Source organism: Anas platyrhynchos, chromosome 20, assembly GCF_047663525.1.
Source record: "Anas platyrhynchos isolate ZD024472 breed Pekin duck chromosome 20, IASCAAS_PekinDuck_T2T, whole genome shotgun sequence".
Classification (NCBI taxonomy): domain Eukaryota; kingdom Metazoa; phylum Chordata; class Aves; order Anseriformes; family Anatidae; genus Anas; species Anas platyrhynchos.
Genome location: NC_092606.1, coordinates 4,315,066 through 4,340,538, shown reverse-complemented (window position 1 = coordinate 4,340,538; position 25,473 = coordinate 4,315,066). Strand labels below are relative to the sequence as shown.

Sequence of the window (25,473 nt, the reverse complement as noted above, 5' to 3'; positions counted from 1 at the left end):
AGGGTAATGTGGTGACATCTGAAGTAGTATTTGTGTTCATTTTTGACAAGTAAGTGAAAAGCAAGTTTTTGCATCGTTTGAGTGTGGTAGATGGACAGTGTATGTGTTTGGCTTTGTTTCTGCTTGGATGAGCTTAGTTCAGCTCTTAGTCAGAAATATGTAACTCTTGAATAATTGTGGTTATTCTAAATTTGGTCCGTTTAGAATAACTAAAATAAGACCCAGAAGTGGGCCTCTTTATTGATGTATTTACTTGTGCTTCATTTTTAACTACAGTCAAGTCTTGACTTGGGTTTCCCCTTATGATATTCAGAGTCATCTCGTTTGTTTCTTTTCAGGAAATCTTACAGACACTGCATGGTTCATCTGTATTTCTTCCACCCCAAAACTTATCATCTTGGGTTACCAGAGACAGATTTTAAAACATTTGTTCCTTCTCTTGGTATCGCTGGACACGGAAGTCTTTAAAAGTTTGACCCTGAATGCATCCGTGTAACCTCGAATAAAATACTTATTTCCATATACTTATGGGAGCATGATGCATTTTGGCAGCTTTTCCTGTTGAGTGTACATACAAATAGTAGGATGTGGGCGCACAAAGCTTTTGGCTAACGTGGCTGCAGTTGTACAACAAAGATTTATTTTAGTTTAAAAACTGTGCATAAAAGAAGGTGGGTCCAGAAGCAACAGGTTCAGAGCCTGACAGTGCCCATGTGGGTGATCCTGACTGTCCAGCTAAGAGCCAAGAGTCAGGGAGAACAGATACAGCTGTGATAACCCCGAGTTCTGGGTGGGCTGGTCAGTGCTGCCAAGGAACAGGAAAGAAACCACTGGTCCCAAACTGAGCTGTTTGAAGCTGACGTGTCTGTACAGGGGAATCTGAAGGAAAAGTTAGATGAGGAAGGGATTGCGGAGGGGTGAAGACAGAAAATGAATGTTACATACATTACGTGTTTCTTGCAAAGTAATCCGCTACTTGTGTCTAATGGTTCTGGGTTGAGTAGGTTTATGAGATTCTCTAACAGCCAAGTATCTCTTGTTACATTGCATTACTTGTCGCTAAGAGTGTCTGAAAAGGTGTCAAGGAGATTACTTGTGATTGTTATATCCTACAGGCTTTTCCTGACTTGTAATTTAAAATGTGTTTAAGCCATTTTTAGAATCATTTGTAAGAATGTTGTTTGGTTTGTGTGACCCAAGCTTGCATCATGTTTGCCAAACTCTCCTACTTGCACAGTGGGGAAGTGGTGACTCTTCCTGCTATAGCTCAGCGTTCTGAATATTCGAATTCATTAAGCATGTTGAGTACTTAGATGAAAACACCTATAAAATCGTACAGAAAAAGATGTAAACCAATAGTGAATTACTTGCTGCACTTCATTGGAAGAAATAGCTTTCTGCTTCTGAGACTGGCTGCCCCGAGCTGAAGGAACCATTAATATATACAAACACAGGCCAGAGCACCTGTGAAGTTGTTGGAACATTTCATGGGAGTTGTATGAAGCAGTACACATTATCCAGTGTGTGAGTATTTACTGAGAGAAGGCTTTCAAACATTGCTTTCAAACATTACTTTGCCTGGAAGCGGTGAGGCAGCCTGTCCTTCTGAACAGGAGTGCTAAGATTCTTTGACAGGGGTTGACTCCGTGGTGGTGGGGCTTTGTTTATCCTCTAAACATCTGCAGGTGATGTGGCGATTAATAATATCTTCAGGAAGAGGTGGAAAAAGTGACTCAATACATACAAAAACTTTGAAAGGAGCAATCAAATGGGAAATGTTAACTTCTCTAGTTGGAACAAGGTAACGGGTGGGGTTATCCAAGGGTTAGACTTTTTTTTTGGATCTGTGCTTATTTGTAAAACATGCTTACATGGCTTGGATGAGGATATCAAATGTCAGTGTATACACGAAGCCAGTGTTGATCTGTTTTCTTATGTCTGTTTTCTCCTAGCTCAGGGGTGGCTGCATTTCACATTTGAGGAAGGTATTCTTCAGTGTAGGGTACATAGTCTCTAAAACATACAGACTCTGTCAAGATAGAGGGTATTGTAGAAAAATAATTTCTAATGATTTCTGATTTTCTTTTTTTGGGGAGTGCATTCCTGTCTTTTCTGGGTGCTGCCTTTAGTCTCCATCATCCACTTCTCTTCCTTTCTCCTTTTAAACATGGGAACCACTCTTTTTAACTCTGTTATATGTCAGCACACCATTTCTGCCAAGCGAGAGCTCCAGAGAACAGATGAGTTTAATGATGCCGTGGGGGGAAGGGAGGGAGGAGAGTGGAGCCAGCAAAGCTAATGAATCACACAACAGCTTTCATGGAAATACCGACAGCAAGTCATGTCCTCCTCGAGCTCAGGCAGCGAGCCGTAGACCTTTTGTTCCCAGCGGAGCCAGCAAACCACAGTTTGCTCTCCAGCAGATAGTTTAATTCGTTAGTCACCTCTTCCTCCCACAAGTCATCCTTGCACGAGAGTTTTACAAATGCTTTCATTCTTCGGAGCAGTAACACACTGCTGATTAAACCGGCATTGAAGAAGTTTATTTTCCCCCAGAGGGTAATTTCTACTTGACTTAAGTCTCTCTTCCAAGGCCAGTTAGGGCCAGCTCTGTTGATTAGTCTTGTGATGTGACTTGACTGGGGTGACATTATTAAATCATTTCAGAAATACTGACAAACAGATGTCAAATAGCAGTAGTGTTTTCTGCTCTGTAGGCCAGTGAAACGAGTACAGCCAAGAGACTATGTCACAAGTTGGATGGACCTCTTAGAGGAATTTAGTCATGACTATGACTAACTAGCTGCCTCTGAAATTCTGTTTGAGGCAGAGTTAAGTGATAATCAGAGGTCCCCTGATCCCAAGATGAGAGGCCAATGAATGCTAAATTAGTGGAAGGCATCATTCCTAGATCCCCTGATCCCAAGATGAGAGGCCAATGAATGCTAAATTAGTGGAAGACTCATTAAGTTCTCCTTCTTAAGGCAAGGGCCGCTCTGACAGTCGGTGTGGCTGGGAGGATGAGCTGAGTGGGAGCGCTTGCTCTGGGGGCAGGACCAAAGCTCTTACAAAAAGCACTTCTAGGGCATGGCAGGCAGCAGGATGTGGTTTATGTATTTCGGTCTGTGTTAGATTTTTGTGCTGTTGGAAATTAAAACCATTCTTGGAGGGAAGCAGAGAGCTGCTGCTGCAGTTGGGAAGCCTTTCTGGATGAGCTGGTCAATGACGGCTTGCCTCTATGGCCAGAGCTTTGCAGTCTGTGCTTCTGCCCCTGTGCTGGTGGTGGTCTAGAATCTGTGAATAGTAGATCTAGGGTAATAGTAAAGGTAAAAGCTCATTTTCTTGGTCACCGTTTTATTGGTTTAGTTAATGTGCTGTAATTGTCTCCTCAGAGACAGGCAGCGGATGGCCGTGGTGGTGCGGTGCTTCGGACACAATGCTTCAGGGCTCCGGTGGGGGAAAGGGCGAGGGGAGCAGGGAGTATGTTGGCCTTGGAGAAAAAGCTAAGTTTCCTTTTTGTTTAGGTTATATTTGGCTCCTCGAGATCTTAAAATCACAAAGCTAGCCAAAGAAATCTGAGCAAGGATTGCATCTTGGTCTTCCTACTGAGAGCTTGCAGAGCCCTGCAGGTATTCATGAGGTCGTGGCAAAGCAGGCCTGCGTTTTGGAGCTTCTACTATTAATTCAGCAAAACAAAGCATTTTTTTCTTTTTCAATTCCTCCCCTAGTTTGCTAATTTATTTTTCATAAAATCTCCTGATTTCCCCCAGGGAATGTAGCTTTCAGAACAACACAAAATTGCCACACCGAAGCAAATACCCGTCTGATGTCATTGGCACAGTATTTGCTGAAGAAGACTTAATTTGTGTGTGAACAGACTGCCACTTTCAGGCTGACAAATCTTTGGTACTTCCTTTATTTTTTCATACTTTTCCATACTGTGTATCCAAGCGAATTTGAGTGTGACAATTAAAGGTTATATGAAGTTGAAGTTCTCTGATGACAGACGCTCTGAGATTTTCCATGCATCACCTTATTTTCTCCCATAATCTAAAGTAAACTTGTGTTCACAAATACCTCTTGTAATGTTCTATCTATTGTTTTTCATGGAGCAGTAATGTTTTTCCATAAGCATCGATAATTATGGATCGCGTGTTCTCAGAGCGCTCTGTCCTTGTATGATCTGCGCTCAGCAGTCAATTCTTGCAGGCTACAGAATGACGGCAGAACTGCAGTTTTCCATCCTTTGAATCACAACTACCAAGCTGTATATATGTATTAATAGCAAAATTTTAAATACAAGGCTGTTTGAGGCAAATTTGCTTTTGAATGGAAAAATATCTCCGTGGGGAAAAAATAAGGCTACCATGAGTTTGCAGGGTTCGGTTCTGAGTACGCGTTGGGATGTGTTGAACCAAGGACACATGTTCTGTTTTTTACTAAGCTGTGAGAACTGCCTAGTTTTTGTTTGAAGCTGAATTTGTTCAATTGCTTAGGAAAAGTATTAGAGGCTAAGTAAACATGTCAGTATCTTGTGGGAAGAGTTATTTCCCCCTCATTCTTGTCCCTCTGGACACTATGGTGCTGTTAAAGGTGATCAGTGGAAGTAGGGCACCAGTGAACCAAGTAAGAATTTGACCAGTTACTTGGCTGAAGTCATATTTATTGAATTATGGAAAGGGGCTGTAGGGACAAGGTTCAGTTAGTAGTTTGATATATATTGTACTTACGTTGGCTGACTCCTCTTTCTTCTCCTGCTGAACTGTAGTTTATCCTTAACCCTACTTTCACGTTTCTTTGCCATGATCTGTGAAGAATATTCAGAATAATTTGCTTTACTTTTTGACTTGCAGTGAGCTAGTAGTTGCACGCATAATTTGATGAATGGTAATTGGTTATAATTTAAGAATTTGGTTGCTTTCCATGGTCTGATCCTCTTCTAAATCAAGATGATATCTGGAAATAAACGTGAAGGCTATTTAAAATGGTTATTGAGCAAACTTAATCTTCGAGGGCACAGCCCTCCCACACAGCTTCTGCCTCAGGATGCAGTGGGCATCCTGAATTCAGTAGAAGAGCCTGTAAGACGCTGTGATCTCCTGACAGCCTTTTAGTTTTGATTTATTTACCCTTTATAGGTAAAAGGTCATCTCACCTTTTACCTTTAGATAGGTCTGTGCAAACCATCCTGACCTATGGCTGTTCTGATAGGGGTGTGTAAAGGAAATGTGAAGGCACCAAGGCGATGCTTTTGAAATGCCATAGAGGAGGAAGAGACTGAGCATATTTTCATCCTGCCCCTTACAGTTTGAACTGTCTCGTGTCCAGCTGGCTGGAGAAGACCCCTAACACGCTAAGGATAGAAAGCTGTTTTAATTAATATGTACAAAGTAAACTTGTACAAATTAACATGAACTAAACTGTGAAGGTGACTTCTCTATATCTAGAGGGGTCTTCTTCCCTGTTTTTAACATCCTAAAAGTCTTTTGCCATTTTCACATTGCAGCATTTATAATAAAGATGTAGAAATTCTTCTAATACCATATAATTATTCTTCATGTAATCGCTTTTGTAGAGGATGTTTTACAAGGGTGTGGATAATGATGAATTTGTTGGCAGGAACCTAGTTCTCTGCAAGACAGGGAAGGGAAAGACCTTCCAAAGCATATCTGAATATTTATTCTTATAGGAAAAAAAAAAAAACTACATACATCTAAAATAAAGTGAAGGTAATTCTCCATGCTTGTGCAGAAAAGAACCAGCTCAAGGATAGTTCCATTAGTCACAATTAGTAGCTGCTAAATGGGGATGAGACTGAGCTGTCATGAACACCAGCCGTTGCAGGGCTTGGTATTCCCCAGCTGGGGAAAGAACTCACAGCACCAGCTGAGTGACTGTGATGGATCTGCTGTGGTCCTGTCGGTGCCATTATAAAATGGTTGGTTATTACTATTCCTAACTGCAGCCTGTGGAACAGAAGTCAAGTTTTCTTTATTCTAGGCAGAATTGTCAAAATCTTGTTTTCTCAGAAAACAAACAACAAAAAAAAAACATAATATGACCAGACAGAAATGTGTCTGCCTTGTTCCCATGTAATGTCAGCAGTAATGCTGCTATTCTGGTGCTGGGATAAGAGAGCTGTGTCATACTCATTTCTATCTGCAAATACGATTTCTTGGACGGAAAGAGTGCTCCAGAAAATTGGTGCAGAAGATGTAAATCTCTAAAGGTGTTTAAACCCTCATACAATGGAAGGTTGTGTGCAGAAGACAGCGTGTTTTATCTGGCTAAAGCAGTGTGCAGACATATGTACAGACAGACTTCGTTTTATGTTTGCAGGCCTCTTTAAGTACATGGCAGTGGCTTTGTTTGACCCGAAGCTGAGCATCCATCTCACAGTCCATCAGTTCTGGGCTTTCTGTCTATTTCATTCAAAGGTTCACACAGCTCTGATAACATTTTTCCTTGTTCTCCTGAGCAAAAGCTGGTGCTGATGAGGTGTCAGAAGGGAAGAGACAATGCTCTTTAAGGAGCTGAAGGTATTTCCACAATCCTTATCTATTTTTGAGAAATTTTGCTTTCATAAAACCTTGTTGAGTTTGAAGAATGGACTAATCAACTTAGAAATTACTCCCTGCCTCCTCCACGCACAGTTTCTTTGAGGCTGCTTGACTGTGGAAAATCTTTGACTGATCTTTTAATTAAAAGCTGCTTTTTTTTTTTTTTAACCGAGGAGTCGAAGCTCTTCCTGCTTTGAAGTGGGCAACTTTTTATAGATAAACATCTCATTATGTTAGAGATTTCTTCCTCTCTCTCCTTCTGTCTCATTTCTTGATGTGTTTCATCCTGTGTTGATAGAGTTTTAATGATTTCAGCCCAGTTCCCAGTGTCAGCTATTCAGGACAGTGCTGCTTGGCTCCCTTCTTGCTCTACTCGGCAGACAGAGCTGAGCTGTGGATGAGCTGCGGAAACTAAATCACATTTCTGTCCCCACCCCCTCACTGAGGCAGGCTGGAAACTGCAATAAAACTGGGTTTATTATGTGGTCGTCACATTTTAGTAAACAAAAGTCAGTTGCAATACCAATGCAATGTCTACTGGTATTAAATATTAAGCAAACAAAACAGTGGCCTTCAGCTTTTAAGTCCTGCCCTCTGATTTACAGGAGGAGAAGGAACCTTCTTTCATGTTCTCATTTTTGATCCACTTTTTCCTCCTCCTATCTGGGTTTAGCAGGGTTTGAGAACTCACGAGGAAAGAAATTATTTTGGCTCAGTCAGCCATGGCCTTTTGGCCAAGCGTGGGGCAGCATTCCTGAACGGGAGGGTTCAGGTCATGGTTTCCTAATACAAAGCACTCTACAGCACTGCTGTCTAAAGGCATTTTCAGCTGCTCCATTCCTCCTGTAGTGGCTTGCTGCTCCCTTACTGGTACAAGCTCAAGTGTTTGTGGGAAGGACGCGAATTAGATCAGGTTCTGTTTTTAACAAAGAAAGGAGAAGGAGAAAAAAGCACGTAGATAATTCTTATAGCCAAATCAGTTCCCTGATTCAATTCACAGCGTGGCCTCATGAACGGTTAAATTAACAGGTTGACAAAGTTACCCTTCTAATTGTGCAAATGTCGATATCAGACGTCTTCCTACTTAGGGTTGCTTTTTGCTTACCCTTTGTGCTTGTAGATCCATCAGGTAGATCTTGTAGCTTCGTGATGCACAGCACCCGACGTATCTGGAGGCAGCAGGGTTCTTTTTACTTTTCCTGTTGGATCCTTGGACCAGGAGGTGTTGGGTAACTGTTCCTCATTACCCCCCAGACACAGACCAGACTGTAATGTTCAGTTGTGGCAGCCATCATATATGCACTGGGCACAGAGGAATGTATCTACTTGCTACTCTGTGATGGCCATAGTTAACTGAATTTACCCTCTTGCATTAAGCACTTGTTTGGTTTTTTAAATTTCCTGTACTTCTTGAAACACTCAAAGCTGCTATTCTGTCTGATTTAATGGTGTTTCCCAGAAATGGGAGTAGAGCTGTCTTGTCCCTACTGTTAACCCAGCGATGCCTGGCTAATAGATTTCTGGGCTAAAAGAGCAGGGAGGTAATTTTCGGAGCTGAAGAGAATTATCTACTTGTCTGCAGGCTAGAACCGAGGAAAATCCTGGAATTCTTAATCCAACTGACAGTCATTTATCCTAGGGAAAACTACATTGCAGCCATCTCAGCTGAGAAATTAGCTGGATTTCTGTAAATTCTACCAGATTAATGTTGGGATAATGTTGCATACAGAATGTTTTAATCATCCTTTTGGGGGGGAGGCAAGGGGTACAGTCAGCAGGTGACTAAGCTTTTGGCAGACCTGCTGGTATTAGCAGTTCCCAAAAAAGTAGGCTTGAGTTTACAGGAGGACATCGCAGTAAGCATACGATATAGGGTTTCTCTCAGCATTTGCTAGATCACTTGCTTTGAATGTCTCTGTTTGTTATGCCAGGTTGCTGGGTACTCTAAAAATCCAAAGCAGTGCAGTGGTGGATTGCAATTATGCTCTTGTAATCTGCACCCAAACTATCAGAAATGATAAACGTGGTGATTTCAGGGGGAGTTTGTGTATTTCGTGTAAGAGGTAAATGCACTGGTACCCTCATGGTTCTCTTTATGCAGGAGGTTTGGGGCACGGTGAAGCCCCTTGGATGCTTCATGAGCAGATTTGGAAGTGAAATTTTTATTTGTGACAGCAAAAGATGGGAAATACTGGCTAAGGATAGATGTGGATAGTACAGTTCTTGCATCTTGTCTGTTTTGCCAGTGTACTTCACAAATGTATTTTTGGTCCCTACGCTTCTCCTGAGCAAAAATGTTCATTCTTACAGTAAAACCTGCAGTACTTTATAGTACAAAAAATAACTGTGCTACATTTAAAAAAAAAAAAAAAAAAAAAAAAACATATCCAAGCTTGAGTTCACATTTGAGACTTAACAAACTTTCAGAAAACCTAAGCAGCTAATGTGAGAAATGTTCAGAGGAATTTCCCTTTGTCTAGATGCTGGCATGTCTGTCAGGGTAAGGAGATTTTTCCTACTACAATTGCTCAGAGAGGAGCTCTATGTGATCAGGCCCATAAAGAGAAAAGCAAGTGCACGTTATAATTACTCTTTAGTCTCTGTTTACTAAGCGAGTGGAAGGCATTATTTGAGCAGATGCTCCTGTATAATTAGCGTTAGATTATCAAAACCACCTTTGTTATTTTGCAGCCATTTTCATGCCTCTTTCAAAGTGAGGTGGAGTCCAAGTGAGCCTTCCCAAAGATTTGCTGACCTGCAAAGGTGTTGGCTCTGTGACTAATATTCTGCAAACACACTCATTCAGGAGAACCTTGAGTGGCCAAGCCTAGGTTTGCTTTGTTCGCTGTTGCATAAAAGGTAGCAGAGAGCATTGTCTTTCTGCAGGGAAACCCTGACAGGGCTGGAAAATGCAATGTTCTTCTGCGTTACTGAGGAATACCCAAAGGAGCGTCTAGCAATGTTGTCACTGGAAAATGCTGACAAGGTAACCCGCTCAGCTAATTCCCTTGATCAAGCAGATCAAGCTGTAATTGTTTGTTGCCATACAATTGCATTCTTCTTTATCCTGACTTTTACCTAGGCTGGTGGCAGACCAGAAGTTTTAGACGTTTTGCTCTCTGAAAGTCTGGCCTTATGCATCCAGTCCTGCTCTCGTTCTAAGCCCCAAGAAGCACTTAAAACTGATTCAGATCTTCCTTCTAAATTGATCGAGTCACATGTGTTCATTCAGTATTCATTATCAAGCTGTCTTGCTGTTAGCATGCCCAGAGGTTTAAGGATAGGAACATTAAATAACGTGGCAGAACGCATATAGGGATTTTGTCTCAGTGGGGATTTCTGTAAAATGAGCACTCCAGAGCAGTAGAGGATTGCTGTTATATTTGCCCTCCTTTATAGCAGTTATGCATGCTTTTTCTCATGCTACCATGAGATGTGTTAATGTTTCTCTCATGTTGAAACTGTGTTTCTTGTTAGTTAGGATATGGGAAGATACCTGGTTAGCAGGAAAGTTGGTTAACTTTTTTCAAGCAAAGCAATGTAAAGGCAGGGGAAAATAAGGCATTTTGCACAAGATTCCTGTGCAAAACTCTGAAACCTTCTAATGAGAAAAGTACTTCAGAGTCAAATGTACACCAGTCCTTCTTTTTGTGCTGTGTAGTCATCATTTCCCCAAAGACATACCTAGTTCACTCTTAATCAATCTCAGTGTCAGTCACAGACAGGAGCAATTCTGGAGCAAGAAAGGTGAAAGTAATTTGCAAATTCACCTGGGCTTTCGGTTGAAGTTGGAGCTGTTGTTGGCTTAGCCACTTTTGGAAAAGTGATTTTAAGCACCTGGGTTAATCAGGTTCTTGTCAACTCAGAGTAAAATTTTCACGAGGCCGCAGAAAATGTGGCTCAGCTCCTTGCAATGTGTGTTACTTTACAGCAGGGAGTCAACAGAGTGTGGTGGCTTCAGGCCAACGCTGTCTTTTCGTGGTTCGACAGCCACTAATTTCATATTGATGGTGTCATGAAGTCCCACGTTAATGCCTTGTGTGAAGTCATAGTTCATTGTGTGGTTGGAAGTCACCTAAGTGGTAGTAGAGTAATTTTGTAAACAGCACCTAAAAGCTGCTATTACCTGTCATGTAACACCAGCTGGTAGATCTGTTGTGAAAGTCTGACAGTTCAATTCAATGTTCGGTGCCATTTCAGAGGTCTTCAGCCATCTGTTGCACTCTTCCTACCTCTCCAGCAGAGGACAGGTCTCCCACAGGTACTGTCAAATTTTTCAGGTCGGGGAAGGTGTTTTAAACGTACCTACAGAGTGGCTGAAGTGACAGACATCTGTATTTTGACTTCCTTCACAAGGTGTCATTAGCTCAGTGGGATTAAGGTACATCTGTGCCCCAGGTTTGTTTTGCAAATAAGAAACTCCAATTAGGCTAAAATAGTAATAGGACCTTCTACAAGCAAGAACAGAGATGAGTCATGAGTACCTGGCTGTGTTACCTGCCCATTGCTGTATGGTACCAGTCTGCAGTGGACTCTCAGCACGAGCTTGGCAAAGCCTGGGGAGGAGCAGTTGATGCAAAGTCCAGAATCTACCGAAGTCACAGCCAGAGGATAAGATGAAAAACCAAACTGATGAGCAGGACCTATTTCAGCTGAACCATGTGTGATAGAGCAGTCAAATTGTTTGGGGAGCTTTAACTTACTTGCTGTACAGACATGGGCTGGTAATAGTGTTGTCTTGATTTAGCTGTTCTAAATGCTTGCAGCCTGTATAACAACACCTTCCCTCAAGGTTTCACAGTAATCACCTTTCTATCTGAGACCTGGGAGTTACATTTGGGTAGGAAACTGTACTAAAAAAAAATCTTGGCTCATGGGAGCCGAATTCCAGAACAACAGAAGAAGCACGGTCGTCTTTGTTGACAGAGAGGCTATGAATTAGCCTGTAATTTCTTGTTGTGACGTCTTTTGTGTCTTTATCTCTTTAGAACCACTTTGAGGTGGGAGGGATGGCAAGGAAACACAAAACAGCACAATAATTTGTTTGTTGCAAATGTGGGAGCTAGAATGAAAGAGATGCGCCTGTCCTAGTGCAGCAGGTGATCATGAGAGTGCAAACTTGTCTGCAGGCAAACTCGCCTGTTTTGAAACATATGACATTAACATTGCAGAGTGCTGTGAATAGTTTTCTTTTATTTCATGTTATGCTGCCCTTGCAATTCAAATAAGGTACCCATTGTTTTAAGAAATCATACCCAAGATGCGTCTGTCTTCATGGTTTAATCTTACATGACTGAAATGCTTTCTGAAATGAATCAGCGATCAGCATGCTTGAATTACACAGATGAACTGTAAGTGCAGGAGAATCACTACCTACTCAAACTTTGAAAGAATGATTTATTAACACGTTTTTTTAAGCATGCTAAAGAAGAAAGTATGCTTTTGTTGTTCTTAGAGTTGCCAGAATTAAAATGTAGGAAGAAAGTATAAAATGGAACATTCCATATTAGTTTGGAAGAGCTGAAGCCCATGGTATTAACCTTTGGGTTATTAATATGTTGATGGAGAGAAGGATTAAGAAAAGGGCAGGTTGTGGGACACAAATGACACACGGACCAGAGGCAAATAGTTGTGGAGTGACTCCAGGTCTAAAAACCAGATTGGATGCAGAACAGTCTGAAAGGTGGTTCTGTGGTCAGGTGAAATCACTTCCCTACTGAGATTCTTCCTCTGCTCTGGGAGTGGAGAAGCAAGTATTTGAACTGTTAATTCTACTTAAGAGTCAAGTAAAATAAATTTAACTTCAAGGCTAGCGCTTTACTGAAGAGGCAGTGCTAATGTGTTATCTCGGAGCACGCAAAGTGTGAAGGCAGAGAGTTGTGCGAAAAGGCAGAGAGACGTGTGTCTGAATCTTCATTCTGAAATGTCATCTCTGACCCCCCTGTGACTATGGCAAAGTGTTTGCCACCTCCTCCGCCCTGTTCTGCCAGGACTGTAACTACGTGGGCCAACCTCCACGGCTTGACTTCTGAACAGCAGTCCCACCTGTTCCACCTTGGGGGCTAGGACGTGTTTTTTTTTCCATTCCATCGTCCGTTCTCTTCTGCTCGTGGATGCCCCTCTGGGAGCTGATGGAACAGGTGTTGAGAGCTTAGATCAAATATAGATCAGAGGCATTATGTGGAAAAACTACAGAGCAGTCCTGATCCATCCTTTTGCGGAATACAATGTAGTTGTGCTGCAAATGGGATTAAAAATGGCCGAAGAGCATCATGAGGTGTCACTTTTTATCTCATTAAAGTCCCACTTTGTTTCTGACACCAGCTGAAAGGCAGCAAGTATCCCCTGGCAGAAAGCAGCGCAAACAATGAAGCTGCACAGCAGGCTGTGAGCCAGGAGCTCCAGGGTCCAAATCCTTACTGCCTTGCTGTGTGACCTTGGGTAAGGCATTTCTCTGTGGGTCTCCGTTCTGTAACCAGGAGTTAACAATTGCCCGTATCCATGGCTTTGAGTATTAAATAGTTGTTGATTTTAAAGCACTGTGAAAGTTAGAAGTATTACGTGAATGTTGAGGTTTAATCCCTTACACCTGAATAGCGTGGCAGGCGCTGAAAATGAAGGAGGACACCTGGGAACGTGATGGTAAGGTGACCTCAGATTGGGCAAAACAAGTTTTCAGGAAATAACTCCCAGTGGATTATTCAGGAATGCTTGCCCATTCTCCTGAAGTGGAGGAACACAAGCTGAGCCCATTGGCAAGCTGGGTGCAGCACTGGGGGAATGGGAATTTAAATATGGTGCCAAGGGGATTGGAAATATATTGTTGGCAGAGGCGAAAGAGGCAGCCTGAGCTTGAAAGCACAGGGCAGTGAGGAGGAGGCTGGACTCAAATTTATCAAGGGCATAGTTAAGCTGGCAGTCTGGGTAGGGAGGATGAATGGTGAAAATAGGAACGAGGAGCCATAGCACCATTTTGACCAAATGGGAAGATATTTAAGGGGTTGGGTATTTTTCCCAAATGTTGCCCTTGAGATGCAGGGCAGGCTATTTTTTCTCTTCCCAGCTCAAAACAGCAAGCACCTTCTCAACAGCATATTTCCATGTGATTCCAGCCACTTGAAAAAACAGCATAAATCAACCCGAAATTGGGTTCTGCAGCTTGGCAGATGTGCATCTGTCTGGAGCCTCCCTCGGACCTTAACCATTGCGGGGTGCAGAGCTAATCAGGTCACCCGGGAGACTGTGCAGCCCGAAATTCAGCTCCCGCAGAGCGGGTGCCTGGGGCTGTGGGGCTGCCGGTTCCATTTATAACCGCTACGCTGCTCAATTTCAAGGTCATTCCAAGCAGGAGCCATCCATAAAATAGACTTTATATTAGTGCCTATGTTTGGTTTGGTGCTTTCTCATCAACATGTGCTGAGAGCTATTGCTTTCCTGGGTTCTCTTTGGCATTTCAGTACTCCGCAGCACTGTGTAGGGTGGAGAGAGGAAGATGGAAGATACGTACACGCTTCTACATCGTGAAAAACCACACAGGTTGGTTAATGGTTCCTGGTAGATGGCAAATGCATTGTGGTTTATGACAGAACAACTCAGCAGAGTATAGAGGCACAAAACACGGGGCAGGATGAGTAAGCTCAGCGAAGTACAGATAATCCCAGTTAAATGTGCTTGATGGCTGTCCTTATGTATACATCTTCCTTGGCTCTGGATCGCGTTGTGATTATGAGCTGGTGGCAATTAAAGGCACACTGGCATTGCTACCAGAACCGCTACGTTTCTCTCAAAATAGTGTTTTTTCTTAGTGCTGTGCAGTTCATGCCAGCGTGTAGCAGCATCGTTCTTTGTTGCAATGTGTGTGATACTGCCCAGTCAACACTACCCACTGCTTACCCAACACTGCCCTGTCATGTGCTGACCAGATGACAGTCATGGCCTTGCGTTAGTTTCAGCAGTGCAAAAAACCAGATGAGTTATTTGGGGCACTTGCTTTGTCATGGGATTTCGTTATGACAGTAGAAAAACCTTTCAGATTGAATAAAAGTCCAGGGCATAGCAGAAGGCTTTAAAAGCACACCTTGGGCTCCATTGGAGAACATCTATGGCCATGTGTAATGCATAGCTTACATCTTAAGCCTGTAGTATGGTTATAGCTTGTGTGGGTACTGCTCCTCTTGTCAGGACTCTCAAATTGCTGCATTTTCAGTGGACACATGCCCTTGCCTCTGTCTTGCACCCCTGGGAATCCCCACGTGAACCTTTTCCCTCTGAGCAGGAAGGAGCTGTGCTGAGCTGTACTGCTGGAACGACACGTCGCATCAATCCGTGCCATTTCCCTCCTGCCCATCATCTTGTGGTGTTAGCTGCATCAACACCAAGAGCTTTGATTGTCTGCTGAGCTCAGTGAGTACAGCTTACGGGTGCCAGGTTAAGAAACGGGACGTGCAGCAAGCCCAGAGCCTGCGGATGAGTCAAGAAAAATGAGTTCCCAGGTCTGGAGCTGCACCGGCAACCATCTGAGTTGCAGTGGGAACGCTCCCGTCCCTGCTTGCCTTGCACTTTTCACTGGGGAGCCCGGTGCTGCCTTGCTACAGCGGCGCCTCCAGATGTAGATGACAACGTGAAACTGTGTGGGCTGCTGGCTCTCCGGCCAGCCTGTCCCTGCTATCTCTTCCCATAAACACTGGACCCTTTGTCTCTGGCCTTATCGTGCCCCTGCCATCACAGAGCCCTTTCTGTGCTCTCCTCCCAGCACAGCGCCTCTGTGTTCAGGGGGCTTTTCTTCAGCTGCTCTTTGTCCCTGGGTGTTTATTGTGCCTGCTGCGGAGTGTGTTTGTTTGGGGGAGAGGAGGAGGGGCTCCTGTTTGTGTGGGTTTTATAAACCTCGTGCAGTCTTCAAAAGAGATGCTGAGCAAAGGGGGTGTTGTTAACATTAACCCGTCAGTACCCTGCGTTACTGAGGGTCGCAGAACTGGACCAAGATTCCCTCGCTGTGCAAAAAACGTTTTGGGATGCTTATGAAGTCGCCTGGCTGTGTAAGGCCGTAGGCACGCAGTTGGGCAGCAGGGAGTCTGCTCCCCCTTTGGTCTTAGCAGACATTTGACTTTCTGTGATTTTTTTCCTGTGTATATCAGCAAAGAGAGCCTTCCAAACTTGCAGAGAGGTGGCTGACTCTAGGATTTACCCCCAGAGTGCTTCTGGAACTTGTTTTTACTCCAAACACTGGATCAGTAGCGCTTTGTTTGCTTAATTGACTCGTGCATCCTGTTTGTGTGGCTCCATCAGACAAAATCTCTTCTTTGTACCATATTCCATAACTTTATTCTGTACTTTAGGGCTTTCCCTTTTGAGTAAATTTCCGAAAGCAGTTCTTTAACCGGTTTGTTAATACTTTCATGGTCAGGATGGTTGTTACTGTTTCTTCCGTACCCATGGTTTCATCTTCCAAAAGACTTGAAAAATGAAGATCAGCTACTCAGAAATTTTCCCTTGTAATCACATAATGCTTGGTCATGAGGTTTAAAAAATAACAATAAATAAAATGAAAAAGGAAGAGCATCAATTTTCTAACCCCCTATTGTTCTTCCTCCATAATGGAGGATGGAATTTATAACATGAAAAATCTTTTGTCCATCTCTGTGAGAGCTGCAGCAATACAATTGTCTTAGTGTTCAAAGTGCCAGGGGAGACAGTTTTGTATTTGAGGCTCCATTTCATTGAATCTGCAGACAGAATAAGTACTTCAAACCTTTTTTATGATTCTATTCTGCATCAATTGAGAGTAATGCAAATACTGGTTTCCTGCGAGTTAAAATACTCGTGTGGTTTAAAAAAATATATATATTTTACAATCAAAGACTGTATCTTTTCTCAAGTTATTGAATCTTCCCCCAGAAATTAATAGGTGTAAATTCAGCGTTTCGCAAGGTAGCATAAAGAATTTTCCTATTTTCAGGTAATTAATATCCCAATATGGGAGGTTGCAGTCTGTGTATTGCAGCATCTGCATGTTAATAATATAACACTGGGAAGTAGTTCAGCAGCCTGTGTCCCTTTGCAGGGGGTGGGAGAGGAGGAAATGCAAAATAATACGAGCCTTTGTGAAACATGAATCCACGCACTCAGTCATGACTAAACCTATTCAAACATTCAGGTGTTTTTTTCCAAGCATGCTCTGGGCTCTAGTGTTGTTGTCCTGTGACGTGTTTTCTTTTATGAACTCACTCAGTTTGCCTCATCTCTTTTCTCTTCAAGGAGCGGTCTCAGCTGCAAAGCGCACAGGGATTCCGGCACCCCGGGAAATATCGTCATCTGTATCGAGAGAGAGAGCTGTATTGCGTGGTCAAGCCAACACTAGGAAAACTCAGCCCAGCCCCACTTCTTCTGGTACACCGACTCCTACCAAACATGTGCGTCCCACTAGCAAGTCCAAGCAGGAGAGCGAAACTGGTGACAAGGCTGTTTTGGAATCTCAGGTTAAAGAACTCCTGGCAGAAGCAAAGACAAAAGATTCTGAAATTACCAGGCTCCGTTGCGAACTGAAGAAATGCAAAGAGAAAGGGTCACTTAACCCTGAACCTTCAGACCAAAATTTAGAACCATCGTCACCTGTTGACATAGACCCACTAATAAGGACCCTTCAGGAAAAAAACAGGACTTTTCAAAAAGAGCTTGCTAGCCTGGGAGAAGAAAATCGTGTTTTGAAAGAGAAATTGCTTTATCTGGAGAACTCGCCTCTCTCAGACACAACAACAAGCAGTGGAGGTGACAGCAGCCTCCCAACCCCAACTACCCAAGAGTCCAGTTTTGGAAGCCCATCAAAAAATGCACTGAGAAATGAAACAGATGAGCACAGGCAGCGAGTGAATGGGGGCGTGCTGCGCAATTCAGGCTCTTCCAGCAGCGATGTCACTAAAGCTTCCTTGTCACCTGATGCATCGGATTTTGAACATATAGCAGATATACCTTCCAGGCCAACATCCTCCAACAGCAACCACATCAAAGGTTCCAAATGCTCCACTACAGGAAGTTCTCCAAACAATATTAGCGACCTTTCTGTTGCATCTCTTACAGAGAGAATACAGAAAATGGAAGAGAATCACCATAGCACAGCAGAAGAACTACAAGCCACTTTGCAGGAGCTGTCAGATCAACAACAAATGGTGCAGGAGCTGACAGCAGAAAATGAGAAGCTAGTGGAAGAGAAAGCTCTCTTGGAGACTTCCTTTCGTCAACATAGAGACAGAGCAGAACAGCTGAGTCAAGAAAACGAAAAGCTAGTGACTCTCCTCCAAGAGCGATCCAAGAATGAAGAAAGTAGAGCTCAGGAGGGGAAGGTCCTTGAACTGGAACAGAAGTGTGCAGAAGTTCTTGAAAAAGCACAGTTTGAAAGAGAGAAATTGCTTAACATTCAGCAACAGTTAACCAGCAGCCTAAGAAGCTTAGAAAGGGAGCATCAAGATGCCCAGCAAGTGATTAAAGGCCTGAGAGCTGAAAATGAGAAGCTGCTTAAACTACTAGAAGTGGAACAGCAGAACAACAGCACAGTTACAAAAACTCTGGAGGACTGTAAAATTGCGTTGGAAGGTCTAAAAATTGAGAACGGGTCTCTAAAAACCCAGTTAGAGAGTGAGAAACAAAAGGCTGCTGAAATCAACGCGATGGGATGTACTACTGACACCTCGGAGGTGCAAGAGATGCTGAAGGTAGCCCATGCAGAAAAGGATCAGTTAGAAGCATCTTGTACTGAGCTTAAGCAAGAGCTGCTGAAGGCTAACAGTGAACTGAAGCATGTTCAGGGGCTGCTATCTAAGGTAAAGCAGTAACAGTTGTAAAATATAATTTCTCTGTCTTCCCACAAATGGTCTATGGATTGCTATTCAGCAATTGATTATAAATGTCCATGATTTCAATTGCATTCATTAATTTTGAGTGGAAGCTGGGGCCATATGATATTTTTTGATTTCTTCTGCTATACGTGTGTGTTTTTCGAGGAATAACTGGTATCATAGCTTGTAAGTTCAAAATTTATTTTCCGTAGTATTTTCTGCAGAATTTACCATTTTGGCAAACAGAAAGGTATTTATCAAAACTGGAGCAAGAGAAGAGGTCAATAAAACCTTACTTTGATATTATGCGAACCAAGATTAGTGAAAATCACTTCATAATCCAGGTAAAGAGAAGGACATAAGTATTTATCAGCAAATAATAAATCCTTGATAAATCATGCAGGACAGATTAGTTAGTAGTGAACTATAGAAGTCACTGGGTACAAGAACATGCAAACGTGCTCAGAGAAGTTGATATTTACAGTGACTTGACTTATGATGTACAGTCAAGCTGCAGATGAGATAATTTTGGTGAAATTAAAGTATTTTTACAAAACTAAAAAGTACTCTTTTGGCATAGGTAAAATGGCCAAAAATTATATATGTGTAGAACAATTTTTTTCTCTCCCTCATTTGGTAGTAAGTAGCTTTGCTCCAAACAAGCTTAAGTCAATTATGTGTTCAGTTTGCTGTTTGATCTTGGGTGCTCAGAAGAGAGCCACAATGCAGGGTGTTATAGGACCGTCATTAATACAGTGCCAGGCAGTGATTAATGCCCCATCGCTGCAGGAGGAGTGATAAGCAGTATGTGCAGCCCTTCCTGTCTGGGAAGGGATCATGGGAAGAGCTGGAGAATTGGCTAGCTGCAGAGGAAGAGAGCATTGCCAAAACTCACCTCTGTGATTTGAGCGATTTAGAAAATCCAGGTGTCTTTTCAGTTTAAATAGGTGACCACAGCAAACAGAGTTCATAGAGGAAGTTCCCGAATGTTTTGAAGTGGTTGCTGGAGCTGCAGTGTATGAAGAATAAATGAAAAACTGCTGAGTGCTCAGACTCTGCACCAAACTTTTATTGCTTGGTTTTGAAACCACAGATTTCCTCCTTTTTACTCTTCTTTTCCCTTGAATTAAGCTGTTTTGAATCATTGGCTGTTTATGACACCCAAACAAGACCACAGGCTTCTGTAAGGCTGCCCTCAAGTCAGCCTGTGCCAGTGCTACTCACTGAATTGGCAGCCTACACCTTGCTTTTCCGTAGCTTGGTCATACTCAGGGATCTCCCCCACCCTAAAAGCATTGATCTGTAGGTAGGCCTGAGCCAACAAACTGAAGTGCAGCAGTTCCCCCTTCAGTAATTCCAGATGTCCTCTATCCAGAAAGTTATACTTATCTGCAGTAGCTACTTCTCCTGCATATGTTTTCACAATCCATCAGAAATGCGCGTGGTAAAAGCAGCAAAGTTGTTAATATGGCCAAACTGATTAGCATCTTGGCCCTAAGGCAGCTATTTTATTCTCATAATGCGAAACAGGAAGAGATCTGGAGCTTTCCAGGAACATTGTTCCTCTGTTCATTACCTGCACAGACTGGTTTGGAATTATGGTAATGGTATAGAAAACTTAATTCCCTTCCTAGCATCTTCTTTTGTTACCTATGGCCAGGAAAGAACACTGCCATTCAGAACTCATGTATGTTTCCTGAAACTGTCTTGTTAGCATTGAAACTCAGTTTCTATAACACACAGAACAGATGTTCGATTCTGTTAGTAATCAGTAAAATCGGAGTGGTATATGTTAAAAAATAAAAGGCAGCCTTGCAGCTTTCTTCCCTCATTTCCAGGCTGAGAATGAGTGTGGTCAGCTGAAGGAGGTTTGTGACCGGCAGGCTGAGCAGCTGAGCAGAACCAGCCAGAAGTTACAAGAAAAAACATCAGAGAACGAAGCAGATATCAAAAACCTGAAGGAGACCATTTTCGAGTTGGAGGACCAGGTGGAACAACATCGTGCTATCAAACTTCACAACAACCAGCTCATCAGTGACCTAGAAAGTAGGTGGAGCTGAAAAAAATGTTTGAAGTGAACTTATTCTGGAGGCTTAGTTGTGGCCAGAACTGGGAGGAGAAGGCGTGTGTTGAGGTGTGTGACAAGAGCCTCACTTTAAAAAAATTTGTTTTGATCAGTCCTTCCTGTTCATACACACAAGTCACAATTTTAGCAGTTAGTGCTACAGAAAGAAAATTACAACCAGTCTCCAAAACTCATTCTTCAGCGAGTGATGTACTGGCTATTCGAGAACTAGAATTACTGGCCTTTTAAAGAGCTTTTAGGTAGAATTGCTAGTAACAGCTGGGAAGTCGAGTTTGCCGCAGCAGTGTGGAAGGGGAGCTGCCACCTGGTGGACTGAGCCGCTCATTTCTCGTACCAGTGTTCTACTGAGTGCTTCGTGGGCGGGTGTGCAGACCAAGTGATCCTGCACATGCAGTTCTGTAAATATAAAAGTGGTTAAATGCCTCAAAATAACAAACCATTAGAGGTATTTCAGTAATAAAGCTGTTGCTGATTCCATTCCTGATCCACTGACAGAGTATCTTAATTTCCATTACATCTGTTACTAGCATTGCTAGAAGCAAAACCAAATGGGCTGCTTTGTTTTCCCATTTTCACTTTTCAGATTGCCCTCGTGTTCAATAATATTTTGCTCTTTTTTTTTTTTAATGTGTTTAGGTAAAACAATGAAGCTGGAGGAACAAAAACAAGATATAGAGAGGCAGCTGAAGGCTCTGACTAAGCAAATGAAGGTAAGGCTCAGACACCATGACAAAGCTAGGCTGAGCTTTTATTGTAATACTGGATTTCAGTTAGGCATTGTATTTTTTTCTAGAACAATTGTAGAAGCTTCTACATCTTTTCATTCTCTGTCCCCTTTGTTTATAGCTGATTTTTTGCCTGTGATGGAAACTGTAATATATCCTTTGCAAATTACTTTTGTTTTTTGTACCTATGAACTTCTGCTACTTCTGAGCATCTGTTCCTGCTTCATAAATAATCAGTAACAGTGAGTTCTTTTCAGCAACAGTACTTGTGGTAGTATCACAAGTCTGAATGATCAATAGCTATAGGAAGAACCTTGACTACACTTGTATTGGAATGGAGAGCTAAGCATCAGTTTTTTCTTTGGCAGTCTAGTCAAAACTGTAAACAGGCAAGTGTTTACTTTGACCTCAGCATCTTGAAATTGTGGTGAAATCCTGGTCTCTTATGATCACTGAGAGACTGATAACAAAGTGCTCAAGTAAGTGTATTTTTACAGCAAACAGTTTGGGGTTGTAATTGTTTTTCCTAGGAAGATACAGAAGAATGGAGGCGTTTTCAAGCTGATCTGCAGACTGCAGTGGTTGTAGCCAATGATATCAAGTGTGAAGCCCAGCAGGAGCTCCGTGTGGTGAAGAGGAAGCTTCAGGAGGAAGAGGAGAAGAGTGCTAGACTGCAAAAGGAGCTCGATGAAGTGAAGGGCAACAACAGGTTGGTTACTTACAAAAGCCAAGATTTGATCTCTGTGACTGCTAACGTGCATGCAAACAGTGCTTTGTCAATAACTATTCATTGGCTTGGATGTGCATGTTGTCTGTTTTTAACTCCTCTGATGGATTTTGTTGTCTTCTATTCAAAGATGTTTCTGTTCTTTTTTCTTTTTGATGATCCAGTTCTGTCGCCTAGGCCATGAAGGTTTTAATAAGCAAATATTAAGTAATAGCAATTGCTAATATCCTTTCATAGCTTTGTTCTCACTACTGTATTCCACTGTGTTTTATTGCTTTCATAACTCTGCACAGCTGTATTAAACCATCTGTAAAAAGCTTCTTTGGCTACATATGGGACATCCAGAAGAGAATTTCTTTCAAACTAAAATGAGGACTAGCTGGACTTCTGTTCTGCAGGTCTGCAAATACGATATATGCTGATTTAGTGATCAATGCAAGCACTAGGATTCCTCACATCTCCTGTCCTTAAGTCAAAACCTGTTGCGTGATTAAATGCTCTGGCTTGTGGCCTGGGTTAACATTTATCCCAGAAATGATTTGTCATGCAGTGGACCCACTTGAAATTCAGTGGCTGTAGTCTGTGGTTGGGGTGGGAGCAGTAAATGCGAACGGTTTAAAGATATACCCTGTCATGGTGAGCCTCTGGGGGAGCATGGTAAGAACAAGTGACTTACACAATTGAATTTGGAATCAGTACAGCTGCCTTACAATGTGGCTTTTATTCAGTGCAGGATGTTTTATGTGTGACCTTTTATTCCAAAAGTCATACTACAACTGAAGCACTAAATAATAAAAGATGGAAAACAAAAGATGTATTGGAAGGAGGAACTAAAATTTATAAAGGAGGCAATGCTCTACTCTATTATTGCATTTGCACAAGCAGAACCAGAGCTTCAGGGACAAAAATTTGTACGGGGGAATAGAGAAAGAAAAAATAACATAAACAGTAAGACCATTTACCAAAAACATGTGAAATTAGCTTTGCTTCTCTGGATTTATCCAGTTAATGTCTCTCAGAGAAGGCCCATGGCTTCTGTTAGAATAGCCATGGGAAAACAGCAAACACTCATTTATTTCAGGTGGAGTAAGTGTCCAGCTTAATGTTGCTTGTATTTTCTCACTGTTTTCCATTCAGAAGTTTCCACGGCAGCTGGACAGTAGATGGAAGTACAAAGACAGTATGGCTTTTATGTAGAGGCATGTAATTCAGAACTGATGGATAGAAAGAACAAATTTGTTTTTTCTTTTTTCCAGAAAAAGAAAAGAATGCGTTTAAGTTCCAGGTTCATTATCAGAGTCCCCAGTGGATGCAAAGAAATGCTGTTATGCATTATGCATTATGTATTAAGGCAAAATGATTAGGAGCCAGTGCTTAAATTCTAGGCTCTTTTTTAATTCTTAATTTGTTCTTAATGAAAATTCTCTTATTTAGAGCAGGGGGTAAGGTACATAACCACTTTTCCCAGTTTATATGTTAGTCTGTATATATATATAAGGACAGGAATCATTTACTTATAATTTCCCTCTTTATTCTTTCATTTTTTAATCTGAAGATGTATTTAATAATATTTAAACTGGAAGATGACCCACTAATTGGTCAATCGGGATATTTATTGTACGTGCTTAAGGAACGTGCCTGCGTTGTCAGTCCTTTGGCATAAGAAGCCTGAGCTGAACATGTCACTTTTGAAGTTAGACCACGGGAATTCACACATACATAGCTTCAGAAGGAGGCATTCAGAAATGTATTTAAGTCGCTTTTAACATTTGTGTCTCACTCTTTCGCATACATACAGAGATATATGTGTGTCTTTTGCGTCACGTTGACAGTTTGTGTAGCTTTCTTTGAGTCTTATGTTGGTCGTGGAGCCAGTTGTACTGTCTGCAGTGGACAATATGTGTTCTCTTTCAAAGGCAGGTAATGAGACCAAATTTTGTATCTGTCAGTTTGGGTATAACAAATATGACTGAGTATCAATCACAGTGTACGTGCAGAGAGTACTAAGACAAATGAAGTTTCAGTACTGAGTGGTGTGGAGAAAATAATGAAGTCTATGGAAGTCATTGCCCAAAAAACTCACTGATCGACAGCAAAGCAGTGAAATTTTATAGCTGTACCGACCTATAAAACAAAATCTTGAAGTTGCCAAAGCTACTGCTGAAAGCCAGTTCTATAATTACTACACTATTACTTTTGCATTCCTGAGGTTGCTGTCTTCCCAGCACCTCAACTTCTTCTACCCAGAAAGTTCTGGGGACATTCTCATCATTGCTTTAAGTCAGTGTTCACAAATGCTACTGCTCAAAATCAGCAGTAGATTCTGGTGCCTGTGGTGACTTTAAGTGCATGCTCAGCACTGGTGGAAACGGTTTGTAGCGTGATACCTTAACACAGTCTGTAAAGTATCCCTCATATTTGTTAATGTTGAGCAGCTGTGCATTCAGCTGAATGTCTGAGAGTCCCTAGTGAGTGTTTCCTGTCTTATTTTTAAGTTCTGATTGGAAAATGTACCTTCCAAATAGTTTGCTACTCAGTTTTTTTTTTTGGCAAAACCTCATCTATCTCTTGAGGGTCAGTAGACTCCACCTCAAATTGATCTTGAAGCCAATTTATCTCCTACGACATCCTGCCATTTTAATGTTTGCCTGTAGCTGCCTGAATTCCTGCCTCCAAGTTTGATTTCACCATTACATTCTTCTAATCAGACAAAAAGTCATTTTTGGTTCAGGAAGAGCCAAAGAACTTGCAGAAAAAATCCTGATGAGGTCATCAGAGTTCATCTGAATGAAGGTAAGAGCCTCCCAAAGGCATCTTTAACACAGATTAAATGTCTAATTCTATGACTAAGAATGTTGGGGGGAGGTTGGACATCAAACAAGTGGAATAAGGAAAAGAGTTCACTTGTCCCAAGTTAGTACTGATCAAAACCTACAAATTAATTAACCCATGTTTCAGTCTTCTATGATACTTTACATTCTAATTAGTGCTATTTCTATTCAGTAAAATGTAAAAGCTTACAATCCACTGTTGCATAACTGTTTTCTCAGGCATGGTGGAAGTAGAGATAATGTAGTCTCCATCTTTGGAGATTTTCAGGACCGGACTGGGTAAGACCCTGCGTAACTTGGTCTGGTCTTATAGGTTACCCTGCTTTGAGCAGGCAGTTGGACTAGGTGATCTCCTGAGGTCCCTTCCAACCTGAATTACCCTATTATTGATCCTGTAGCAAATCTCATCTTTTCAGAAAAACTTGCCTTAGAAATAAACTCACTTTTTGCAGCTGTTCTAGGATCAGATATTCCACTGTTGGCAAAAACATTGGGTTTGTAACACAAAGTTATTGCTGAATGCACCCAAATTTCACACAGCCCTTTTTGGCTTCGTACACATGTTTCCAAGCCTTTCTAGCAATACAATGTTTAGCAGCAGTGAAAGTTTCAAGGTCTTCCTTTGATTCTTTCCCTCCCAAGTTCTCAAAATTATTTTGGCATTATAATATTATATGCATTGAACCAAGAACATGGAGGGAAGATAGCTGGGCTGG

General features: G+C 42.0%; 1 protein-coding gene across 10 annotated transcripts in view; it reads left to right on the top strand.

Moving 5' to 3' along the window:
- Window positions 1-25,473, top strand: part of SPECC1 (sperm antigen with calponin homology and coiled-coil domains 1) — a 95,165-nt gene that overhangs the window by 35,837 nt on the left and 33,855 nt on the right. For 8 of the 10 annotated variants that reach the window (XM_027472614.3, XM_005023133.6, XM_013103015.5 and 5 more), the window contains 4 exons: window positions 16,815-18,373; window positions 20,227-20,434; window positions 21,111-21,184; window positions 21,730-21,908. In XM_027472614.3, the coding sequence (XP_027328415.2) occupies window positions 16,815-18,373; window positions 20,227-20,434; window positions 21,111-21,184; window positions 21,730-21,908 (2,020 nt within the window). Of the gene's footprint in view, window positions 1-16,814; window positions 18,374-20,226; window positions 20,435-21,110; window positions 21,185-21,729; window positions 21,909-24,634; window positions 24,720-25,473 lie in introns of all 10 variants that reach the window. The other 2 variants (XR_005260425.2, XM_038166001.2) reach the window with 1 other exon arrangement.